The sequence below is a fragment of the Macaca fascicularis genome, chromosome 3 (genome assembly GCF_037993035.2).
Source record: "Macaca fascicularis isolate 582-1 chromosome 3, T2T-MFA8v1.1".
Lineage (NCBI taxonomy): Eukaryota > Metazoa > Chordata > Mammalia > Primates > Cercopithecidae > Macaca > Macaca fascicularis.
In genome coordinates, this window is record NC_088377.1 from 144,710,319 (window position 1) to 144,735,010 (window position 24,692).

The 24,692-nt window shown below is 39.7% G+C and overlaps 1 protein-coding gene and 1 pseudogene across 2 annotated transcripts; one reads left to right on the forward strand and one right to left on the reverse strand.

The window, feature by feature from the left end:
* Positions 1 to 24: 24 nt before the first annotated feature.
* Positions 25 to 24,692, forward strand: ARMC10 (armadillo repeat containing 10). Of its 2 annotated transcripts, XR_012432752.1 has the most exons (7): positions 25 to 303; positions 9,240 to 9,388; positions 12,169 to 12,303; positions 12,413 to 12,481; positions 17,778 to 17,954; positions 22,146 to 22,217; positions 23,178 to 24,692. XR_012432752.1 is itself a non-coding variant. In XM_005550398.5 (6 exons), exons 1-6 carry the CDS (start codon positions 165 to 167, stop codon positions 23,430 to 23,432), a joined length of 927 nt encoding a protein of 308 aa, XP_005550455.2. In that variant the 5' UTR covers positions 25 to 164; the 3' UTR covers positions 23,433 to 24,692. The 2 variants fall into 2 exon arrangements, 1 of the variants encoding a protein (XP_005550455.2); XM_005550398.5 differs by lacking the exon at positions 12,413 to 12,481.
* LOC102117121 (quinone oxidoreductase pseudogene) lies at positions 14,209 to 15,197 on the reverse strand (annotated as a pseudogene).

Sequence of the window (24,692 nt, forward strand, 5' to 3'; positions counted from 1 at the left end):
AGCCGTTTCCGGGAGGCGGAGCTCAGACCCCATTTCCTTTCTCCACATCCAGGTCGCGCGCGGTTTGTTGTGGCGGCTAGGCCCGCGTGATCTGGAGACCTCCGCGCTGGCCCCCAGGAGCCTCCTGCCCTGGCCCAGCGCGGCGGCTCTGCCGCGGCTGCAGAATGGGTGGCCCCCGGGGCGCGGGCTGGGTGGCGGCGGGCCTGCTCCTCGGCGCCGGCGCCTGCTACTGCATTTACAGACTGACCCGGGGTCGGCGGCGGGGCGACCGCGAGCTCGGGATGCGCCCTTCCAAGTCTGCAGGTGAGACCGCGGGGTGCCCGGCAGGTGGGCGGGGACTGGGCAGGGGGGCTTCCCGGGCTTGGGTGGTGGCTTGCGTGTCCTCGGGGTAAGATGAGGAGCCGAGCTAGAGGGAGAGGCAGTACTTGTGTGGGTGCATGGTGCTGCGCCGCCCCCGCCGCCCATTCTTTGTTCACTATCCTGATATGAAAACTTGTCCTGGCTTTCCTGCCTGAGCTTTGCGCCACAGTGGAGGATTAGGTTTCTTAAAAGCCTGTTGATGGCCTCTCACTTTAAAGCTTGTTCCGGGCCTTTGTGTAATTAAAGGGATTCTGCCGATTGTGGAAGGGCTGTTGAGGGGCCCGGAGCCATAAGTGAAGCTCTGCTTGCAAGTGTCCTGGAAGAAGGGACGTCAAAGGGGCAGTTGTGCGGGCGCTCGGCCCGGCCTCAGAGGGGAGGTACCTGGGAGTCACAGTGGTCCAAGACCTCCCAGCCTGGTGTGTGTTTTGGAAATGGGAACAGTTGTCTGCGCGAGACACACCCTCCCAGCGGACAAATGCCAGATTCGGTTTCTGTCCAAAAGTTGATCGGTACGGTAAAACCCTCCAGAGGCATGTTTCACATCATGGAAGCCGTTAGGGAAATAATTTAAAATAACATATCTGCCATCCAAGAAACTCCTGTCCACAATTGTAGAAGAGAACTAAACAGCGTCATTGTTGAGTAAGCACAAACTAGATTGTCTCAAGCATCACGGGCAATTTGCTAATGGGATAGCAAGAAGAATTCTAATTCCTTTAAGTGTAGCTGGACAGATAGAACCGATTTCGTATTACGTACGTGTTCTCAAGATAAAAACTAATTTGTCCTTAAGTAAGATGACTTGACAGTACCATTCACTACGTGTAGTTTATCCTAAATTTACTGGTAATTGGGGTGGTTGTTATCTAATTGCCTTTATCCAGAGGAAAAGTAAAAATGTCTTTATGATGTGGAACCAGGTGCCCAGGCTAAAAACTCACAGAGCTGGGGAGATTGGGGCTCTATCTTCCTGGAAGAGTAGGTTTCAAAGAGTAGGCTTTCTCCAAACAGTAGGCTCCAAAGCTTTTAAGAAAGACTTTCTTGGGCTGTAAAACTGGCCAAATGCTTATTTCGCTTTTAAAAAGATTTACATTTGTATCAAAGAAACAGGAAAAGGAGTTTTGTTTTGTTCTCAGACAGGGACTCAGTCTGTCACCCAGGCTCGGTGCAGTGGCGCAATCACAGCCTCCACCTCCCTGGGCTCCTCCCACCTCAGCCCCCTAAGTAACTAGGACTACAGGCGCACACCACCACACCTGGCTAATTTTTGTATTTTTTTAAAGAGACAGGTGTTCACCGTGTTGTTGCCCACGCTGGTTTGAACTTGGCTCAAGCAGTCCTCCTGCCTAAGCATCCCGAAGTGCTGTAATTACAGGATGGAGCCTCCTCACCTGGCCAACAAAGGATTTGTAATTACAAGTTTGCATGAGGGAATGCTTTAAGGAAAAGGGAGTGGAAGGGGAAGGTCTCTTTCACTTTTGGCACTAGGTATAATTCAGCTTTTTTTTTTTTTTTTTTTTAAGATTTGTATTTACTCTTACTGTATTAGTCCATTTTCTGTTGCTTATAATAGAATACCTGAAACTGGGTAATTTATTAAGAAAGGAATTTATTTCTTAGAGTTATGGAAGCTGAAAAGTCCAAGATTGAGAGGCCGTAGCTGGTATGGACCTTCTTGTTGTGACATAGGGCATCCCAAGGCCAGAGGGGCAAGTGTGTTAACATGCTGACTCAGGTCTCTTGTTCTTATAAAGCCACCAGTCCTGCTCATTAATCCATGATTATGATTATTAATCCATAATTAATGGATTAATTCATTCATGAGGACAGACCCCTCATGATGCAATCACCTCTTAAAGGCCTTACCTCTCAATATTGCCACATTGGGAATTAAGTTTCAACATGAGTTTTGCAAGAGACATTCAAATCATAGCATTTACAAAGCCTAATTTGTTTTCTTTCCCATGTCAGAAATATTTTTGTATAAGTACATTGGGAAGGTGTCCTAGACTCAGATATCTTCTCAGTTTTACTGACTCAACCTGACGAATGTGGACAAAGTCTTTTAAACTTAAATTTACCAGTTCCCATAATCATCATTATCTTAGGTAAGGCAGCTTAAAAAATAATTTGCTCACAGTCCCTTCTTCCTGAAGCTACACCTTTATCACTGAAATGCTCATTTCATCATCGATATGGTTTGGATTTGTGTCCCCACCCAAATCTTTTTTTTTTTTTGAGAAAGAGTCCCACTCTGTCACCCAGGCTGGAGTGCAGTGGTATGATCTCAGCTCACTGCAACCGCTGCCTCCCGGGTTCAAGCAATTCTCTTGCCTCAGCCTCCGGAGTAGCTGAGATTACAGGTACACACCACGTGCCTGGCTAATTTTTTTTGTATTTTTGGTAGAGACGCGTTTTCACCATGTTGGCAAAGTGATATGCCTGCCTTAGCCTCCCAAAGTGCTGGAATTACAGGCATCAGCCACCGTGCCCAGCTCAAAGCTTATCTTGAATTGTAATCCCATAATCCCTACATCGTGGGAGGGACCCAGTGGGAGGTAATTGAATCACAGGGGCAGTTCCCCCGTCCCATGCTGTTCTCATGATAGTGAGTTCTCAGGATATCTGATGGTTTTATGTGGGCCTTCCCCCTTTGCTCCGCACTCCTCTTTCCTGCTGCCTATGAAGAAGGAAGTGTTTGCTTCCCCTTGCACCATAATTGTAAGTTTCCTGAGGCCTCCCCACCCATGTGGAACAGTGAATCAATTAAACTTCTTTCCTTTATAAATTACCCAGTCTTGGGCAGTTCTTCATAGCAGCATGAGAATGGACTAATACAGTCATCACGCTTAGATTTCAGAAGATGATCTTTTGTTTGTTTTTGAGGCAGAGTCTCGCTCTGCCCAGGTTGGAGTGCAGTGGCAATCTTGTCTTTGTTTTAAACTCACACCTCTAATCCCTTTGGGAGGCTGAAGTGGAAGGATCACTTGAGCCCAGAGTTCAAAACCAGCCTGGACAACATAGTGAAACCCCTAATTTTTTTTTTTTTTTTTTTTTTTTTTGGAGACGGAGTCTCGCTCTGTCGCCCAGGCTGGAGTGCAGTGGCGCGATCTCGGCTCACTGCAAGCTCCGCCTCCCGGGTTCACGCCATTCTCCTGCCTCAGCCTCCTGAGTAGCTGGGACTACAGGCGCCTGCCACCGCGCCCGGCTAATTTTTTGTATTTTTAGTAGAGACGGGGTTTCACCGTGGTCTCAATCTCCTGACCTTGTGATCCGCCCGCCTCGGCCTCCTAAAGTGCTGGGATTACAGGCGTGAGCCACCGCGCCCGGCTGAAACCCCTAATTTAATACAAAAATTAGCCAGGCATGGTAGTGTGCACCTGAAATCCCAGCTGCTCAGGAGGCTGTTGTGGGAGAATCCCTTGAGCCCAGGAGGTCAAGGCTGCAGTGAACTGTGATTGTGCCACTGCTCTCCAGCTTGAGCAAAAGAGCAAGACTCTATCTTAAAAAATAAAATAGAATAAAGGCCGGGCGCGGTGGCTCAAGCCTGTAATCCCAGCACTTTGGGAGGCCGAGACGGGCGGATCACGAGGTCAGGAGATGGAGACCATCCTGGCTAACACGGTGAAACCCCTTCTCTACTAAAAAAGTACAAAAAACTAGCCGGGCGAGGTGGCGGGCGCCTGTAGTCCCAGCTACTTGGGAGCCTGAGGCAGGAGAATGGCGGAAACCCGGGAGGCGGAGCTTAAAGTGAGCTGAGATCCGGCCACTGCACTCCAGCCTGGGCGACAGAGCGAGACTCCTTTTCAAAAAAATATATATAAATAAAATAAAATAAAAATAATTTTTGTACTAACATGGTTTGAGAGCATTGAAAAAGATGGAAACAGTCCCAATTCATCCAACAGTCTAATGCCAAAACTTGACAAAGATAGTATGAAAAAGTATAAATCTGTCTCAACTACAAATAAAGATATAAAATCTTAAAATATTAGCAAATCAAATCTATCAGGGGATTAAAGTAATAATATACCAAGGCCAAATGGACATGGAAGGAGGAGTCATATTAGAAAAAGGAAAAGCCACATGATGACCTCATAGTAAAAAGGCATTAAAATATTATTTCTTTCCATAGCCGAAGACTCTGAACAAAAAAAAAGAAAAAAAATTGTATCATTTCCGATAAAAACTTGCAGCAAGTTAGGAATAAATAGAAAGAAATGTTCTTAAGTTAATGAAGTGCATCCATCAAAACCCGAAAGCAAATATTATATTTAATAGACACACTGTTATCCTTATTAAAGACATTCTTATTAAACTCAAGACAACAGTGTCTGCTATCACAGCTATTATTCAACCTTCTGGAGTCATAACTTGATAAGAAAAAAGCAACATGTGTAAACATTAGAAAGGAGGCAGAATTATAATTGTAGGAGGCATAATGATTTACTTGGAAAAATCCAAGAGAATTAACTAACTACTAGAAGCAATGAGTTTATAGAATATCTTGAGTACAAGTCAATATACCCAGACCAATAACTTCTTGTATACATGCAGTAACAACTTAAAACTTTAGTTGAAAAGATTTTAACAGAATGAGACCCTGTTTCAAAAAATATATATCATTCATGATAGCTGTAAACACTTTAAAAATTAGGAATTCACTTTAAAAAGTAGGAGTTCTGTAGTGAGAAGATAATTTTACTGAAGGGCCTAAGACTACATAAACAGACATATTGTGTTCACAGTTGGAAAGATTCTGAACCATGACAGTTATCTTGAAATTTGTCTTGCTGTGTTATAATGTGGTAGTTACTTTTCATTCCCTTTGAGAATTGTAATTTCTCCTTGATTTACTGGAGGAGACAACGAACCACTGAGCCTTTCTTTCACAATCTTGTTGGCACAAAGCTAGATGGGAAGTAGAACACATGGTGTTTGACTGCCTCACCTGTGTAATAGTAGTCCAAAAACTCACCAGTGGAAGAGCTGAGTATTTGATGATCGCCCTCCTGTAAAATGTATTTGGAGTTTTAAGTTTTACATTTCTTTACTAAAAAGTAATACATGGTTTTTGTTTTATTTTATTTTTTTGTTTTGAGATGGAGTCTTCCTCTGTCGCCCAGGCTGGAGTACAGTGGTGCGATCTCGTCTCACTGCAACCTCTGCCTCCCAGGTTCAAGCAATGCTCCTGCCTCAGCCACCTGAGTAGCTGGGACAGCAGGCATGTGCCACCACTCCTGGCTAATTTTGTACTTTTAGTAGAGACGGGGCTTCACCATGTTGGCCAGGCTGGTCTCGAACTCCTGGCTTCAGGTTATCTGCCTGCCTTGGCCTCCCAAAATGCTGGGATTACAGGTGTAAGCCACCGTGCCAGGCCAATATATGGTTTTTATTAGAAATTCAAACAGAATTTACAAAGTTAAAATATAGGCTCATTATTAGTATTATTATTATCATTATTATTCTATATTTTTTGAGATGGAGTCTTGCTCTGTGGCCCAGGCTGGAGTACAGTGACGCGATCTCGGCTCACTGCAACCTCTGCCACCTGGGTTCAAGCAATTCTCCTACCTCAGTCTCCCGAGTAGCTGAGATTACAGGCACGTGCCACCATGTCTGGCTAATTTTTGTATTTTTAGTAGAGACAGGGTTTCAGCATCTTGGCCAGGCTGGTCTTGAACTCCTGATCTCGTGATTCACCCATCTCAGACTCCCAAAGTGCTGGGATTACAGGCGTGAGCCACTGCACCTGGCTAGGCTCATTTTTTTTAATATACTAGGAGGAATAATGGTTGGGGGGAATAAGTAATGTAGGAGTAAAAAGATCTGGATTCTAAAGCCACTTTTGCTATTAATCGGCTCTGTGTCCCATTAATGAAAATAATAAATATACTAGGCACTTTAAATATTCTAGGTACAAAAGTGCTTTGAGGTAGGCACTATTAACTCCTATTTAGCAGATGAGTAAACTGAAGCTGAGAGAGCCTAAGTCTCTTACCTGGTGAGTAGCTTATTTGGGAATTTGAACTAAACAACCTGGCTCCACAGCCTTGCCTTACTTTTAACTACCACACTGTGCCTCTTCCCACCAAGTGAAAATTCTATGATATAACACCATGAAATTTTACTTTCAGTGATTTAATCCCTAGAGAAATTTTAAATGGCTATTTATAAAGAATTATACATCTACAAGCTTTTTCCTTTTTTTTTCTTTCTTTTTTTTAAAAAAAAACAAAAACAAAAAACAACAGGGTTTCACTTCTGTCACGCAAGCTGGAGTGCAGTGGTGCAATCTCGGCTTACTGCAACCTTCGCCTCCCAGGCTCAAGCAGTTTTCCTGCCTTGGCCTCCCAAGTACCTGGGATTACAAGGCATCCTCCACCATGCCTGGCTAATTTTTTTCTATTTTTAGTGGAGATGGGGTTTCACCATCTCTGAGGCCAGGCTGGTCTCAAACTCCTAAGTTCGAGTGATCCGCCCGCCTGAGCCTCCCAACGTGCTGGGATCACAGGCATGAGCCACCGCACCCAGTCTGTAAGCTTTTTAAAAATGACTTTATGAGATAACATGTAACAAATTAATATGATTTTGAAATATCTCAAATATGGATGAGTTAAATTTATCACACTTCTGCCATGCATGTGCACGTGTATGTATGTGTGTATATATGAAATCATACAACTTCAGGGCTATGTAGGAAACTCTGGAGCCAGTTACAGTATTAAGCAAACCCTTTTATTTACAGATGAGAAAACTGAGACCCCAAAAAATAGTAAGTGACTTACTTGTAACTTTGATTTTTCATTTCTCTGGTTTCTGCTTCTAGCTACTGCTGTGATTTTAGGCAGATCCTTGAACAATCCTGGCTTCAGTTTCTTCCTGTGTAAAATGAGAGGTTTGAATGAACCCCAAATTCTTTCCATTCTGAAAAGCTGTGTTTTTATCATTCTTTCCTTTATCTTTTCAAGTATTCTTGGGGCAAAACCCTGTTTTATAAGGTGTTAATGAGGCCGACAGTGGATTCAAAAGTAAAAGGTCTCAATTAAGACTTGGTAGTGAGAATATTCTGGCTTCGTAGCTGTGACATTTTCTTAACATTTCTTATTTGACTTCCTCAGGGCATCACATATTATATATCACATATCACATATTGTTTCCCATACATAATCTATACTTGTCCCTTTATTTTGTTTATTTATTTTTTGCGTGTGATTCTTCTTTAAGCAATATACTTAGTTATTTTATGTTACATGTTTATTGGAATAATACATGTTTATTGGAAAAAAAAAACAGTACTGTTGAGTACAGGGTAGAAAATAAAAGTCCTTCATAATCCCACTACCCAAAGATAACCACTTTTAACATTTTTATTTACTTTTTTTTTTTTTTTTTAAATAGAGACAGGGTCTCATTATATTGTACAGACTGGTCTCGAACCACTGGCCTCAAGTGATTCTCCTGCCTCCCAAAGTGCTGGGATACAGAGATGAGCTACTATGCCCAGCCTAACAATTTCGTATGTTTTTTCTTAAAGAAAAAAACACAGATTTGAGATCATGTAGCACCTATTGTTGTGTAACCTCCTCCTCACCCTACCCTTTCCCCTCCCCCCAACCACCCCAGTAAGAGTGTTATAAAATGGTTTCTGTTATTTCTGTGGTGATTTCTGTAAAGAGGACTTTTTTAAAGGTACAGCCATAAGTTCTGAACATCATTGAGCAGATCCAGCATTTGGCTATCCTAGCTCTTCCTCAAAATGTCAGCTTTTCTTTTGTCATCACCACCAGCAGGACTATTCTAGTATCCTAGTCAACATGCCTTGTTGTATAAATCAAACAAAAATGCCACACTAGCAAAAAGATTGGTTTACTCCCATAGCTTTCCTTCTATCTGATGTGCTCAGAAAAGATCTCCTTAACGCAAATCATATTTCCTAATTAATCTGTTTAGAGGGAAGTGTTTCATTGGATGGGTGTACCTGGTTTTTAAAAGGAGAAACAGAAAATGTTATCAGCATTTGAGGTATATAGTGTTTGCATGAAGTGTCTTACTAACAGCCATATGCCAAGTGACCATTGGCTAATTTCTTGGTATCTATAAGCCTACATTTCCCAGCTGTAAATTGAGAGTAGTACAGTATCTTCTTCCTAAGGATGTAAAGTGCTTGATACTGTGCCTGCCATACAAGTAGGTATTCGATATTGTTTTTAAAATTTAAAAAAACAGACTGGGCACAGTGGCTCATACTGTTATCCCACCACTTTGGGAGGCCAAGGCAGGAGGACTGCTTGAGGTTAGAAGTTTGAGACCAGCCTGGGCAACATAGTGAGACCCCATCTGTACAAAAAATTTTAGACATTAACCAGACGTGGTGCATGTGCTAGGACCACAGGTCCTACCTACTTGGGAAGCTGAGGCGGGAAGACCACTTGAGCCCAGGAGATCAAGGTTGTAGTGAGCCATGATCGTGCCACCGCACTCCAGCCTGGGTGACAGAGTGAGAGCCTGTCTCAAAAATAATCTCGGGGCCGGGCACGGTGGCTCAAGCCTGTAATCCCAGCACTTTGGGAGGCCGAGACGGGTGGATCACGAGGTCAGGAGATCAAGACCATCCTGGCTAACACAGTGAAACCCCATCTCTACTAAAAAATACAAAAAACTAGCCGGGCGAGGTGGCGGGCGCCTGTAGTCCCAGCTACTTGGGAGGCTGAGGCAGGAGAATGGCGTAAACCCGGGAGGCGGAGCTTGCAGTGAGCTGAGATCCGGCCACTGCACTCCAGCCTGGGTGACAGAGCGAGACTCTGTCTCAAAAAAAAAAAAAAAAAAAATCTCATATTGATTTTAGATTAACTTCAAATAACTTTCTTCTCATGCAGAAGACTTAACTGATGGTTCATATGATGATGTTCTAAATGCTGCACAACTTCAGAAACTCCTTTACCTGCTGGAGTCGACTGAGGATCCTGTAATTATTGAAAGAGCTTTGATTACTTTGGGTAACAATGCAGCCTTTTCAGTTAACCAAGTAAGTACCTCAACTCAGCAAGCAGGCTCTTTCCATTCTTACACACTAGCAGTAATTGTGACCCTGAATAAATTACTTAACCTCTCAGAGCTTCAATTTTCTCATCTGTGCAATGTGGCTACTTATACTTAAAACATAATGTTTACTTCTGAAAAACACAACCTAATAGTAATATGATTATTAATGTGATTGTAGATCCCTATGAAGTTGGTCACTGGCATCACATTCGTAAGTATATCTAATGAACGTTTAGCGTTTCATGGCCTTCTAAATTATTTAAAATTCAGCAGTGCTTCAGTAAAACAATAAATGCATCTAACATTTAAGTACATACTTTAAATGTATATAGGTCTGAGTATGATTCCGATGCAGGTGGTCCCTGGACCACACTCTGATAACCACTAATCAATGTAAATGGCTCCTGCAAATGGAGACTTAAAACTAAGACTAAAGAGCTTAATTTGAACATGTCCTTCTTCCTACTCTTTCTGACAACCGTCCAGCATGAGAAAATAGTTAAAAAAAAAATTGTAATTGTTTTCAGCTAATGCCCTTTGTTAACATTGTCATAAGTACAAAATTATTTTGAATTTATTGTATTTTTAGCCCAGCTTTCTCCAGAATGGCAAGGTTTACTGTAAAGCTCTATAGATGTATAGAGAGATAGAGAATCTTTGTGTATTACCTACTCTTTCAGTTATAAATGACAGAATTCACCTTAAATTATTTTAAGCTTTAAAGGGAAAATATTGAGCTCAGCTAACTTAGACAGCAAAGAATAGCAGATTTCAGACACAACTGAGTCCAGTTCAAGGTCGCAGAAAGAGTTACCAGAGTTTTCTCTTTCTCTACCTCTTGGCTTTGCTTATGGCCACTCAATTTTATGTATTGGTCTTTATCTTTCTGGCCACAAAGTGGTTTTCTTCACAAGGGTTGAAAGAAAGCCACTAGCCTCTCTAAGCCTTCATCTCTGTAGCTCGTGATCCAAAAGGTACAGTTGTTCTTCTAGGATCCAGTGCTCTTTGGATCAGTCTCTGGGGCAATCTCTGGATCAATCAAGGGACCATCGCCCATGTTTAGGAAACCTGGTTCACATGAGCAGCCTACAGCTAAGTAGCAGGGATGGCTGTGAATACAAGTGAACAACAATCCCAGGAGGGATTGTGTGGAACAGAGGAGATGCCACATCTGCCCCCGTGGAAAGAGGGCCACTAGACAAGCAAAAACAATAGCTAGTGATTAATGTGTTAGCCTACCTTTAAAGGAGTATTTCTGATGGCATAATTTTGTATTCCTCTAAAATAAGTTGCAGTCAGAGTAGGCCGGTACCCACTGGAGAAGAAGTACTTTCTTGAGGAGCGGGGGTCAGTGCCCTCACCATCAATTGTAGTACCTTAATCTGCTTTAACAGTACAGTTAAAAAAAAAAAAAAAAAAAAAAACTTTTCTAGTAACTGCAAGTCCTTTAAAAGAACTTGAAATTGTAAAGGGAAAGTTTATTTCTCTTTTAATGCTAAGATCACCCTTAACGGTAAAATGGAGTATTGAGCTATTTGTAAAAAGTAGATAGATGATGGCAATCTTTTTCTTTTTTCCTGCTAGAATAGCATGTCTTGACTTGACAAGAATCATTTTTAGCATGTTTTTCTTACAAGAATTAAAGCAGTTTATTTCTTTCAATGTTTAGGCAAAGGTACATGGTAACATATTATTGCAACTACCTATAAGAACTCCCAGATTATTTTTCCTCTGAATATTTGGGTGCCATTTCTCTTCTTTTTTTTTTTTTTCTTTTTTTTTGTGGCAGTGTCTCACTCTGTTGCCCGGGCTAGATTGCAGTGGCGCAGTCTTGGCTCACTGTAACCTCCTCCCAGGTTCAAACGATTCTCCTGCCTTAACCGCCCCAGTAGTGGGATTACAGGCACCAGCCACCACGCCTGGCTAATTTTTGTATCTCTAGTGGAGATGGGATTTCACCATGTTGGCCAGGCTGGTGTCGACCTCCTGACCTCAAGTGATCCGCTCACCTCGGCCTCCCAAAGTGCTGGGATTACAGGTGTAAGCCACCGCGCCTGGCCCTGGGTACCATTTTTCAAACTGATTCTGCAAGATATCAGTGTGTTCCCACCATTTCCACTGCTGAAAAATGACCCTCTTTTTGTGTATAGTTCATAGACATACTATCATCAACACACACCTCTTCAAGATTCCCAATGCACATGAACATATTAAAGAAACATGCTTACTCTTGTTATACTTAGATTTTCCTAAACTTATATAACCATGGGGAAAACCCCCCCCCCTTATTTTTATGGAACATCTCTTAACATTTTGAGGGATTAGTGTTTCAAATAATACATGTTAGCAAAACACTACTGTAGTATTCTAAATTAAAACACTTACTTTAGTATTCTAAATAGTAACACTTTTCCAGTTTTGCCTATAATGGAGAAGTCATATAACTCATCTCAAAGAAAAATAATTTTATTTGTAAGTTGCTTCAAGATCGCTATAGTACCTCTGTAAATTTTTATTGTATTTCTCAACACTGTAGTTTAAGTAATTCTATATCTTAATTTTGTTTTCAATGGATTTTCTTTACCTATAAAAGTATAGGTAGTGAGATTTTTTAAAAATCTGAATTAAATATTTGTATATGGGAAAGATATTTCCAAAAAGCCATTAATTTTTAATTGTATTTGTGGATGCAAAGAATTCAGTGAACGGAGATGCGTACTGAAGTCCCAGTCCTGTTTTGTTTTGATTTTTTTCCCCTCATAGGCTATTATTCGTGAATTGGGTGGTATTCCAATTGTTGGAAACAAAATCAACCATTCCAACCAGAGTATTAAAGAGAAAGCTTTAAATGCACTAAATAACCTGAGTGTGAATGTTGAAAATCAAATCAAGATAAAGGTAAGTTGACTGAAAATCCCAAATATATAAGGTTTTCTATAAATAAAAGAAAAAATAACAAAAAGATGAGTAATGAAACTTCAGTAGACTATCCTTTGTAATTTTACAGCCAAGGATTACCTTTAGAGGAATGGAGAATAAGACAAAAGAGGGAGGGACCTGAACTGGCCAATAAGAGGTACAATAAAACTTTTGTTTCAGTAAAATAATGCTTGTTTATTCTACAGGTTATCCTCTACTTTACATCAGGCACAGGCACTGGTGACAGTAATAGCCTTAAAGCTATAGGCACCAACCAAATAGTGAATGTAGTTGGCTGAAAGTTGGGACAAGACTTCGTGCCAACTAGAACTAGAACTAGTATTACAAGACATTCATTCAGAGAGCATATGCAGTGCTACATATTCATAAATATGGTTGTTAATGCATATAGTTTGGCTAGTTTTGCCTTTGAAATTAAGTGTACTATATGAGTGTATTGGAAAACGTTAAGTCACTGTATGCTTTAGCTCTTTCAGTGGATGAGGCAAATGTGCAAATAGATTAAACTGACTTTTACAGAATAACTGTTCCTTTATGTCATTGTATGGGGAGAAATCCTTCATTTTAGGATTCACATGCTAACCTGTGTTACTGACATTGCTTTAATGCTTTTTTCAAAAATGTTATTTATAAGGCAGTTAACCTGTTAAAAAAAATAGTTAATTTGGTAAATGCTAACAGTTAAAACACTTCAGCCATGGCATATATAGCCAGAACCCAGTGATACCCCTCAGTCATAGAAAAGAGCAGTTTTCTGTTCATTACTGAAACAGGACTCCCACGTTCAAACCAGAAATTGTCATTCAACAGAACAAATCAGGTCAAGACAATCACAAAACAAGAGACAGGAGGATGTGCTCATATGAAGAAAAAAACAACAAATAACCAAACTTTATTTCCTTGGACATAATATTGATGGCAAGATTTGTAAGAGTTAATCTCTGTATTTAGTTTAGATAAAAACTTCCAGCCCAGAACACTGTTAGGCAGTAACTGTGAGGAGCTATGCAGAAGTGATGAGAGGCAAGTACTATATAGACTAGAAAATTTAATTTTCTACAGAATTACAGATTACTATGCTATGAAGCAAAAGCAGACCATTCTTAATGTGTCAAATTGGTAAGCTTATTAATTTCAATAAAAATATATGACCCCCATCACACACAGGTAACTCTAAATCTACTTTGAAAATCTGATCAGTCAAGAAGTATTACCAGTTTGGAGACTATGTACCAAGTGTCATACGAAAGATAAGGTTGCTGTCCTCACAGAATATATGGTGTCATTGACAATCAATTAGAATATCCAATGAAGTGGATATTCTAATATTTGGGAAAATATTGGAAAACTAGCAAAGTGCCCTGAAAATTATATATTCTTGCCCTTCCACAAGACTTAAAGATCCAGATGAGATTAGTTTGGAATAGGGGTTTTTTTTTTAGTCCAGAAAATCTTTAGAGTCCAATACAGTTATGGCTAATCAGATACAAAAGAACCTTTATAAAGGTAAGTAGGATTGGACGTCCTTGGAAACTGAGAACCTTATTTTGAATTATTATGTTTTAATCAAAGGTATAGAATTAATCAAGTATCAGTTAAGAATTTCTGGAATGCACCCCAATGCCAAAAAACCACTAGCGTGCTCTTTTGTACTATGAAGATTTCTTGATTTGAAATAGAAGGTAAAAAATATATTGCCAGCCATAAAATAAATTTTATTGTACTTCCTCAGTTCTCCAAAGGAAAATCTTACTTTTTTCACATAAGAAACTCACTGGATCAAATGAATGTTAATTAAACAAAAGATTGTGTAAGTAAAACTGGGCAAAAGACAACCTCTGAAATCCATGAAAGAATTAATCATCAAAAGAGAAGAATCATTTTTACAGTAGCCCCGTTGCCGTAAGAGAGATTTTTGTGAGCCTGGGCGGCCTCTCCAACATATAGTGAGAACCTATTACAAGTTTCAGCCAACCAATTTCCATTCCAGCTTGATAGGCTGCTGCAAATTGCTGAGATTCCTCCTTGGTTGGGGAAAAATAGAGTAACGACAATTTTACTAGACTTTTTTGCCATAGTGTCCCGTGGGTTTATTTCAATAGTACCACTGTGGCCAACACCTATTACTCATCTTCCATATGACAAACAATTCACAGCTTTACTAAGATTTATATTAGCTATTATTTCAATAATCACATCAGTTCCTTTCTTACCACACATTTCTTAATTTTATCAACATAATTAACTTCTTCGTAATTAAACACTTTGTGGGCTCCATTTTGCAAAAGCATTTTGTCCCTCTCAATACCAACTGGGCCCCAAACCTTTAAGGCATAAACTCTAACCATTTGGCATGTTGCTACTCCAGCAACTCCACTAGCCCCATGAACCAGAACCCAGTCTCCAGATTTCATACAGACACTGTGAATCAGAGCTCTGTATGCAGTAACATATGGGATACCAATGGCAGCATTTTGTTTAAAAGTCCAGTTTTTCAGGCAGTTTGTAAACAGTGTGATCTGCTACAGGAGCATACTCCACATGGCTCCAAGAGATTGTGCCGGTAGTGAAAACTGTCACTTTTCTTGAAAGTAGATGCATTCCCTCCAACAGCTTCCATTACCCCAGTTACATCTGAGCCAGCAGTATAGAATAAGGTGGTTTTCTATTATAAATGCCATAATAAATGTATGTCTCCACAGGGTTGACACCACATGCATGAACCTTGATTACACCTAATGGTCTTTTGGAATTGGTACTGCAACATCTGACTGAGTTTCAGGACTTCTGGTCTACCAAATTCAAACACTCTTAACAGCTCTCATCAGCTTCGGTTCAGTTGCCGTGGTCATCTAGATAAAAGCTCTAGAGTGGGAATCAAAATCTGCAAGGGCTTCTTCATATGCCACTGAAGGAGGGTGGCCAGGCTGCTTCTAACTTTTGCAGCCAGCAAGACTTTTGGAGTTGGGGTTCAGTTTAATCTAAGGGTGCTAAAGGAACCAGGTCAGGGTCAGATAATGTCAGCAGAAAAATGCAATATTAGGAAATTATGTTATTTCAATTCAATATTTATCAAACTCCTGCTTTGTGGTGCAAATGAGCATGACGCAACTCTTGTTCTAAGAAAGGTGGAAGGAAGGATAAGGCAAGTTCTTAAATAATTGTAAGTCAAGGCAGAACATAATGAAGTCCTTTAAGGAAAAATGTAAGTAAAACATTATTGAGTACATAGAAAGGAGAGATTTGATCCAAAAGTTTCTGTAAGAGGTGGAGTCTGACCTGGCTCTTGAGAATGTTACTCTACAGGTAGAATTGGGGAAGGAGAGAATTCCAAGAGAACAGAACAAGATGAGGTGGACACAGCTACAGGAATAACTAAGCTGTCCCTTTGGTAAACTTGTTATTAGAATTGAAATGGTCAGAAGATTCAGATATAATAAGGTTGTAAACAGTCCACACATTTTAGGAAATGCTTTGAAAGACATCAGCTTCTTACAGAAATATATGATTTATAAAGAGCTAAATAAATGCCCTGTTTTTAAAGGATGGATGTATAATTAAATTGTAACCCAAGAGAACCAGTTGACTTTCACATGTAAATGACAGCCAGGTGTGGTGGCTCACACCTGTAATCCCAACACTTTGGGAGCCAAAACAGGAGATTGCTGGAGGCCAGGAGTTCAAGACCAGTCTGGGCAACATAGACCCCATTTATTTGTTTTGGGAGTCTCGCTCATGTTGCCCATGCTGGAGTGCAGTGGTGCAACCTCAGCTCACTACAACCCCTGCTTCCTGGGTTCAAGCAACATGCCTCAGCCTTCTGAGTAGCTGGGATTACAGGTGCCCACCACCATGCCTGTAATTTTTTGTATTTTTAATAGATACGGGGTTTCACCATGTTGGCCAGGCTAGGTGAGACCCTATTTCTAAAAAAAAAAAAAAAAATTTATTATCTGGGCATAGTGGCATGCACCTGTAGTCCCAGCTACTCAGGAGACTGAGACAGGGGAATTTGAGGCTGCAGTGAGCTGTTATCATGCCACTGCACTTCAGCCTGGGTGACAGAGTGAGATCCTGTCTCTAAAAATAAATGTAATTTAGATCTTGAAACCAGATTAAAAGTTTAATCTCTCTTTGCTTTACTGCCATTTAGTTTCTATGGTAACATGGATACATTTGGGGTTTTTAAAAAATTAATTGTTTATGGGACAATTGGTAACTTCTTACCCTTCAAATTAGGAAATTTTCTTAGCAGTTAGAACTTTTGGTGGAGTTCAGATTTGCTTACGTGAATAGCAGTTATCTGTAAAACATCATTTTTCTAAGCTAGAAATCTCGTGGCCAGGCTAGACATGGTGGTGCACACCTGTAATCCCAGCACTTTGGGAGGCTGAGGCAGGCGGATTGCTTGAGCTCAACAGTTTGAGACCAGCCTGGGCAACATGGTGAAACCCTGTATCTACAAAGAATACAAAAATTAGCTGGGCATGGTGGCTCACGCCTGTAGTCCCAGCTACTCTGGAGACTGAGGCAGGAGGATCACTTGAGCCTGGGAGGTCAAGGCTGTAGTGAGCAGAGTTTGTGCCACTCTAGCCTGTGCGGCAGTGAGACCCTGTCCCCCCGAAAAAAAGAAAGCTCATGGCCAGACACAGAAAATAGAGTTTCAGAAAAGTTTCCATCACACTGAGTTTAGTTCTGTGATATATGATACAGGAGTACTACAGCATTGCATTACTTTTTACCAGTGATAGTTAACAATATTATGAAGGGGTGAATTACATATATATATACACACACCTAGGTAAATAAGAACCTTAGGCCAAGTATAATTTTGTTCTGCTTACTTTTGATAGGATTAATTCTAGGGAAAGATTCTGTTTCACATTATCCTCCCATTCTTTACTTCAGAAATGATGTAGCTCTCTAGACACTACTGCTGAGGTACTTACCGTGACACAAAATGGCCTCTCATCTTCCCTGATCCTACTGTGCACAGACCAGTTGAAACAGAAAGGTGGACTAAGCTGGGAGGCCTCCAGCCAGGGAGAAGCCACTGCTGTTAAGAGCATGATCTCTGGGCTTGGCTATTGCATCCCCACCTGCTGTCTGACATTGCGCAGGGGACTCGAGCTCCTCAAAGACTTAAAAGTCCTTGTCTGCAAGAAAGCTGTAATGGTGTAACACCCACCTCATTAGAGTTGTCTTCAGGATTAAGTGAGGAGTATTTGTAAGATGCTAAGCACTGTGCCTGGAATTACCAAAGGAAGCTTTTAAAAAGTCAACAACATTTGAGGGTCAGATGGAAATGTCATATTTTTTGAGGAGTCAGTTCCATCCTGAGCAGTAGCCTTACTCCACTGTGCAGAAAAGTGACTGTTCAGTAGAAAAATTTTGGAGATTCTAAGATGCTCATATTCCTCCCCTGCTTTCAGATATACATCAATCAAGTCTGTGAGGATGTCTTCTCTGGTCCTCTGAACTCTGCTGTGCAGCTGGCCGGACTGAGATTGTTGACAAACATGACTGTTACCAATGACCACCAGCACATGCTTCACAATTACATTACAGACCTGTTCCAGGTATTACTTACTGGAAATGGAAACACGAAGGTATGAAGAGCTGTTGTGTCAAGCTTATTAACATTGAAATCGTATTTGCAGGCCACCTATCTTAAGTTAATGTGCCTCAAAGAAGAGGAAGATTTATTAAAAACTCACATGGGCCCAAGAAAGTATATTTAGTCCCAAATACTCCATTGCGAAATTAACTTGTGAAGATCATCTGTTGTTTCACTTATCAGCAGATTCATGTTCATTTGGTTTTCTCAGAAGCTAGATTTCCCCCCACCAAATATAGGAACATTGTGATTAAAAGGAGTCTTTGAATAATAATAGTGGTTAGTTGAATATTTTACTTACCTTGGGGTTAACAAATCATTTTTTTGATTCAGTTATTTGTTGAAAAATATTTCTAAAACAACTTTTAAGTTGTAGTAAATGAAGTGAATTGAATGAGTGAAAGATGTCTCAGTGCTTCACTCTGTCCAGTTAGGTTGATATAAGAGGCAACAGATATTGAGCTGAATTAAGTAGGACCTTAGGAGATGCCCTATAAAAAGGTTCTTGAGTAAATCTCTCATATTAGCGTGCATTCTTATCAATTGCCATTTTTCAAGAAAAAGTAGCATAAAAATAGATTGTAGGCTAATTAAAAGTTCTGATAAGTTGGGTTGATTGTTCATCAAGGCTTTTTACCATGTTGCTCTGTGTTCTCTGGAACAGTTGAGAGACAAATGCATAAGCATTTTAGAAAGACCAAATGTGAAGCCATACTCCAAATATTCAACATCACTGCAGTTATTTTTGAGGTTATCAAGAGGTGACTACAGCAGAGTTTTACTGTAGTCTTGCTTTTATGTTTCCAAGGTGTTTGTACGTGGACTTTTCTCTTTTCCAATAGCCAAACTTGTTTGGATCTGGTCCAAGATGTACCAAAGGTATTGAAAATTAAATGTAAGAGTCTTACAGCAATATTGCACCATTCCCGGGCAGTTTCCAACATGCATCAACATCTCTGTCTCCAGTGGAGCAAGATAACTTATAGCCCCTGAACCCCTGTGGAAACTCCTTCCCTTTTTACTCTTATGTTGTTGCCTCTGTAGGAGAAATCTCTCCTCTGCCTGACTCTGGAGGAACTCTGAGTTCAGAGTCAGGCTGAGTTCAGCCAGGCGAGTCTGGCCTTGGGGCTGTATATATCTGTCTCAGACATCGTCTGCATTTTCATGTATTTTTTGACTTTTTAAAAGATGACCCACACCACGATAGTATGTTCTATTTTTGTTTTGTTGTGTTGTGTTTTTCCATTACATTGCTAGTTCAGTATTTCTAGGATAGAAAATTTGCTTTCTTGGTCTGCCTTGGAACATAGCCACCAATTACAACATTGATTTTCCATAAAAATTGAGTTTAAAGTTCTAACTTGCAAATAAACTTTTGGATAGTCATCCATTTGTTAGTGGGAAAGTATGTCTGATTTAGGTATTTTCTTAGTAAATAACCACTAAAATGAATTTTAAAATATCTTACTTTGCTTAAGTCAGGGATCTCACTGTACTATGATAACCTTTTGGGTACACCACTGATTGATAACCAAATGCAGACAGCGGAGGATTAACATAAATAAACTGTGTGCTTGTTACATCCGCAATGAAAACGAAACTAATGGTTTAAAATGTCCTAGTGTCACCACAAGATGGTGCATGTGATGAGGAAAAAAAAAACATGTCAATATGGTTTCAAATCAAAATCCATATATTTGTTTAATCTGTAGTTGTACTCTGTGTGTGTATGTGTGTGTGTGTGTATATATATATATGTATATATATATTTCTCATATTTAACTCCTTTCTACAAAGAGTAGCAACATCAGATTTTAATACAGGGTACCAAAATAGCTATTGCTGTTGCTATTCCCTGGTTGTATACCTGCCTTCATGACTATTAGTGGGTGTCAGATTTTGACTTCATCCAGGCTTATGTCATAAGTTCAGAACCATCCTATTTCATACCTCTTCTTCCTATTTTTCTAATTGAAACTTCATTGACATTGGAACCAGGTGTTTTTTTTTTTTTTTTTCTAACACTTATTCCTAGTGTTGCTGACAGCGAGTCAGGCCAGATGAGATCTGATAGTGACCTCCACGGAGTGCACTAAAGAAGGGTCAAAAGTCTCCTTTACTCTTTCACTCCCAGAGACCTTAATTTATTAAGAGCATCTGTTTGAAAAAGACAATCTCTGCATATTCAAGAAATGTTACCAGTGGTCACTGCTGAGGATTGGAAGGGGCCAATAGCATGGTGGCTTTTGTTTTTACCTTGTTCTCTTTTTCATTACTTAAAATTTTTGTTATGACCAAGTAGTAATTTTCTAAAAATAAAGAAATATTTGATAAAAACAGTAAAATTAAGCAAAGTATTATGTTATCCTCAAATAAATTAGTATCTACAACATGATCAAAGGAATTGTGAGTACACAGGATATACGCATAAAGATCAAAAAGAAAATACCAAAACTTTTCTCTTTTTTGACACAGAATCTCACTCTATTGCCCAGGCTAGATTGCAGTGGCATGATCTCTGCTCACTGCGGCCTTGAGCTCCCAGGCTCAAGCAATCCTCCTACCTCAGCCTCCCGAATAACTGGGACTTCAGTCACATGCTACCACGCCTGGCTGATTTTTGTATTTTTTGTAGAGACGAGGTTTTGCCGTGTTGCCCACATTGCTCTTGAACTCCTGAGCTCAAGTTATCTGCCCACCTTGGCCTCCCAAAGTGCTGGGAATGCAAGCATGCACCACCACACCTGGCCAAAAATACCAAAACTTAACCGTGATCATTTCTAGTTATGTAAATATGGGTAAATTTTCTTTTTCTTTGTGCTTTTCTATTTTTTTTTTAAAGTGCTATGGTAAACATCTATTGCCTTTGTAATAAAAAATTTTTGCAAAATAATATCCAGGTTCCTTCCCAGCTCTAGTGAAGAGCACATTTGTCACATTTCCCTGAGTTAGTACCCCCGCTCTATGCTCCTTGTTTTAGTTCCAGGTATCTTGTGGAAAGTATGGTTTCACATGGCCTTTGTTTTTAAAAAGAGGCGTTCTATTTGAGTCTTTTTATTACTGACTTTTCAGTTATAAGTGATAAGAATGCTGATATTTTAGCTAGTCAGCCATTAAATAACATTTATTTGCTTATTATTTATATCATTGCTGGGCATGGTGGCTCATGCCTATAATCCTAGTTACTTTGGGAGACCAAAGTGAGAGGATTCCTTGAGGCCAGAAGTTCAAGACCAGCCTCAGCAATATAGGGAGACCCCATCTCAATCAATCAACCCATCAATCAGTTTTTATCACTGTGCTTTTTTATATGATTGTAAAACACTTTCACATTAAAAGATAGCCTCAAAGATTCATAGTAGCTTACTAAAAGGGGCCATATTGTTATGTATTTAGTCTTGGTAACCAAACAGTTCCAGAATTTTTATACTTTAAGTAGAAATGAGCTTTGAGAGTTTTTTTGTTGTTATTTTAAAGATTATATTTCTTTCTTTCTTTTTTGTGGGGGGTGAAGATGGGGTCTCAGGGTCTCACTATGTTGCCCAGGCTGGAGTGCAGTGGCTGTTCACAGGCACAATCATAGCTTGAATTTGAACATCCTTGAACTTGAACATCATTAAGGTGGGAAAGCTCAAGCGATCCTCCCACCTGAGCTTCCCAAGTACCTAGGACTACAGGCCGTGTCGACACCACCATGCCTGGCCATACTTCACTTAACAGTAATCATAATAAAGATCGTGTATTTAACAGATGTTAAGCTTACCATCTGTTCGGATGTGCATGTGAGTTGGGGGTAGATTGTGAAGACATTTGCAATATTCTGTCTCCCTAACATTATAATTGGGAAAAAATAGGTTTAAATAACACTGTGATAGAAAACCTCTATCTCTGATAGGTTCTCTAAGAGTAGTGCAGGACATTTGCAGTATACTCTGTATCTCCCTAACGGTGTAATTGGAAAAGTGAGGTTTAAATAACACTGCTCTGTGATAGGTTCTCTTAAGAGTGGTGCCAAGTGTTATAAGAGTTCACAGTGAGATGTTTAAAGTAGAATGAATAGAGAAGGTTTCCTGGAGTAAAGAGAATTTGAGCCAGGCCTGGAAGACATGGTGAGAGAAAGCATGCCTGAGAGAGAAAATTCATGCTTGCCACTCTGAGATAAGCCAGTATCATCTTCTTTCAGGTGCAAGTTTTGAAACTGCTTTTGAATTTGTCTGAAAATCCAGCCATGACAGAAGGACTTCTTCATGCCCAAGTAAATAGCTTATATGTTTATTTTGTAAATATATACATATATAAATTTGAGCAGACAGATCTGGAAAGATTTAACCTAAAATGTTAACAGGGATTCTTTCTGAGGAGCAGTATTAAAGAATTTTTTAAATTCGTTTTGTATATATGAATTTCCTAAATTTTTTGCAATGAGTCTATTTTACTTACTTTTGAAAAACATTTTTAAAAATTCACCCTAGCAACAATAAATTATAACTTTTTTCTCTACCCAATTTTGGGTACAATTGTGCCATTCCATCTTTTATACTGGACCTGTTTGTGTTTACATGTATCTTAGTATCCACTGAAACAGCAGTACTGAGTCCCCAGCATATGCTAGACTCTAGATGAGACACACCAGTGAGCACAGCATGACATGGTACATGTCCTCATGAAGCTTACAGTCGTGTGGAGAAACAAAAATATGTAACAAGTGAACAAGGTAATTAAAAGCTGTGATAAGTGGTCTGAATGCTGGGATAGAATGGAGCTTAACTCCTGTAGAAAAGGAACCATCATATTCATCTGCTCATCCCTGTTCCCCACCCAGCTCTGCGCCCTCTAGTGTATGGGCACTAAATGTTTGATGAAATAATGAGTTCCCATGAAACCATATGACAGATCTTAAAAAAGAAAAATGGTTGTTTTTCCCAAATAACCACACTCTAAAATTACAAGGAAATTGTATTTTTCCAGCTAAAACACTCCCTTTTTTCCATTAGTATACAGCATGGGGATACATAAGGTTTTATACATCTAAGTTATGCAATTTTGGGTTAATTTTCTATGACAAAATTTTTAAAATGTGAGATATTCACATTTTAAATGTGAATTTTAAAATTTTTAAATGTTATTCAATGCAATTTTAAGATGTTAAAATATACGTGAAAAATGTTTTCATATATTATTAATACAAAATAATACTCATTGTTTCCTATTTCAGGTGGATTCATCATTCCTTTCCCTTTATGACAGCCACGTAGCAAAGGAGATTCTTCTTCGAGTACTTACACTATTTCAGAATATAAATAACTGCCTCAAAATAGAAGGCCATTTAGCTGTGCAGCCTACTTTCACTGAAGGTTCACTGTTTTTCCTGTTACATGGAGAAGAATGTGCCCAGAAAATAAAAGCTTTAGTTGACCACCATGATGCAGAGGTGAAGGAAAAGGTTTTAACAATAATACCGAAAATCTGATTGGTCATATTTTTCCAAAGAGTAATGCAGTCTGGATGTAAACGTATTTTCTATTTTCCTTGTAAGGGGATTCTTCCAGCTGCTGAATTTAAACAGTAAATATCACATTTCATCATTAACACAGCTATAACTTGCCATGCTTCTAGATTTATTTTGGACTGTTTTGATACCAAGTGAGTATAAGAGCTTGTACTGAAACCGTTTCTTTCTTTTTATTTTGCTATTTGCAAATACTTGTTATTTTCCCTACATGAAGTGGCAGTAACCTTTTTCACATTTAAGCTACCCTTCTACTTTTTGAAGTGATTTGCAGTTACTCATCTGAGACAGCATCAGTATTTGACTAAATCGTTGCTTCAGAACTATCATAGCTTGTTCTTTTAGTAGCAATGAAATCCTAAGTTCTTGAGGCCACTCACCTGCCAACCTGACCATACTGCTTTCAAAAGTCTTTTCTCGTCAGTATAATCTATTTTGGTCACTTCTAGTCAGTGAAAAATGTAAACTTTTAGGAGAGAATGTTTCCTAGGACTCACCCACTCCCCTTCAATGTTCAATATGTAAAGAAAGTTATATATAAAATAGTGGGATCAATCACAATGTCCATCTTTAGACAGTTGGTTAAATAAATTTTCTGGTCTTGGAAAAGAATGATGGAAGCCAGGCACAGTGGCTCATGCCTGTAATCCCAGCACTTTGGGAGGCTGAGGCGGGCAGATCACCTGAGGTCAGGAGTTTGGGACTAGCCTGACCAATACGCAGAAACCCCGTCTCTACTAAGAATACAAAATTAGCTGGGTATGGTGGCGTATGCCTGTTAATCCCAGCTACTTGGGAGGCTGAGGCAGGAGAATCACTTGAATCCAGGAGGCAGAGGTTGCAGTGAGCTGAGATCGCACCATTGCACTCCAGCCTGGGCAACAAGAGCAAAACAGTGTCTCAAAAAAAAAGAATGATGGAACTCTGAATGTGCTTAAGTGGAAAGCTATCTATGAAATATGGTGGTTTTTTTAAAAAACACAAATTATAGAAGAATATGGGATCGTGTGTGTGTGTGTGTGTGTGTGTGTGTGTGTGTGTGTGTAAATGAAAAATGCTTATGTATTGACAAAACACTTCTAGAATGATACCCAAACTCTTGTAGTGGGAGTGGGGAATGCCTTCTACATACACACTGTTCTACTGTTTGAATTTTTTACTATGAGCCCAAATTATAAAATCTTTTTTTAATAAAGAGGAAAAAAATCACTCACAAGGTTA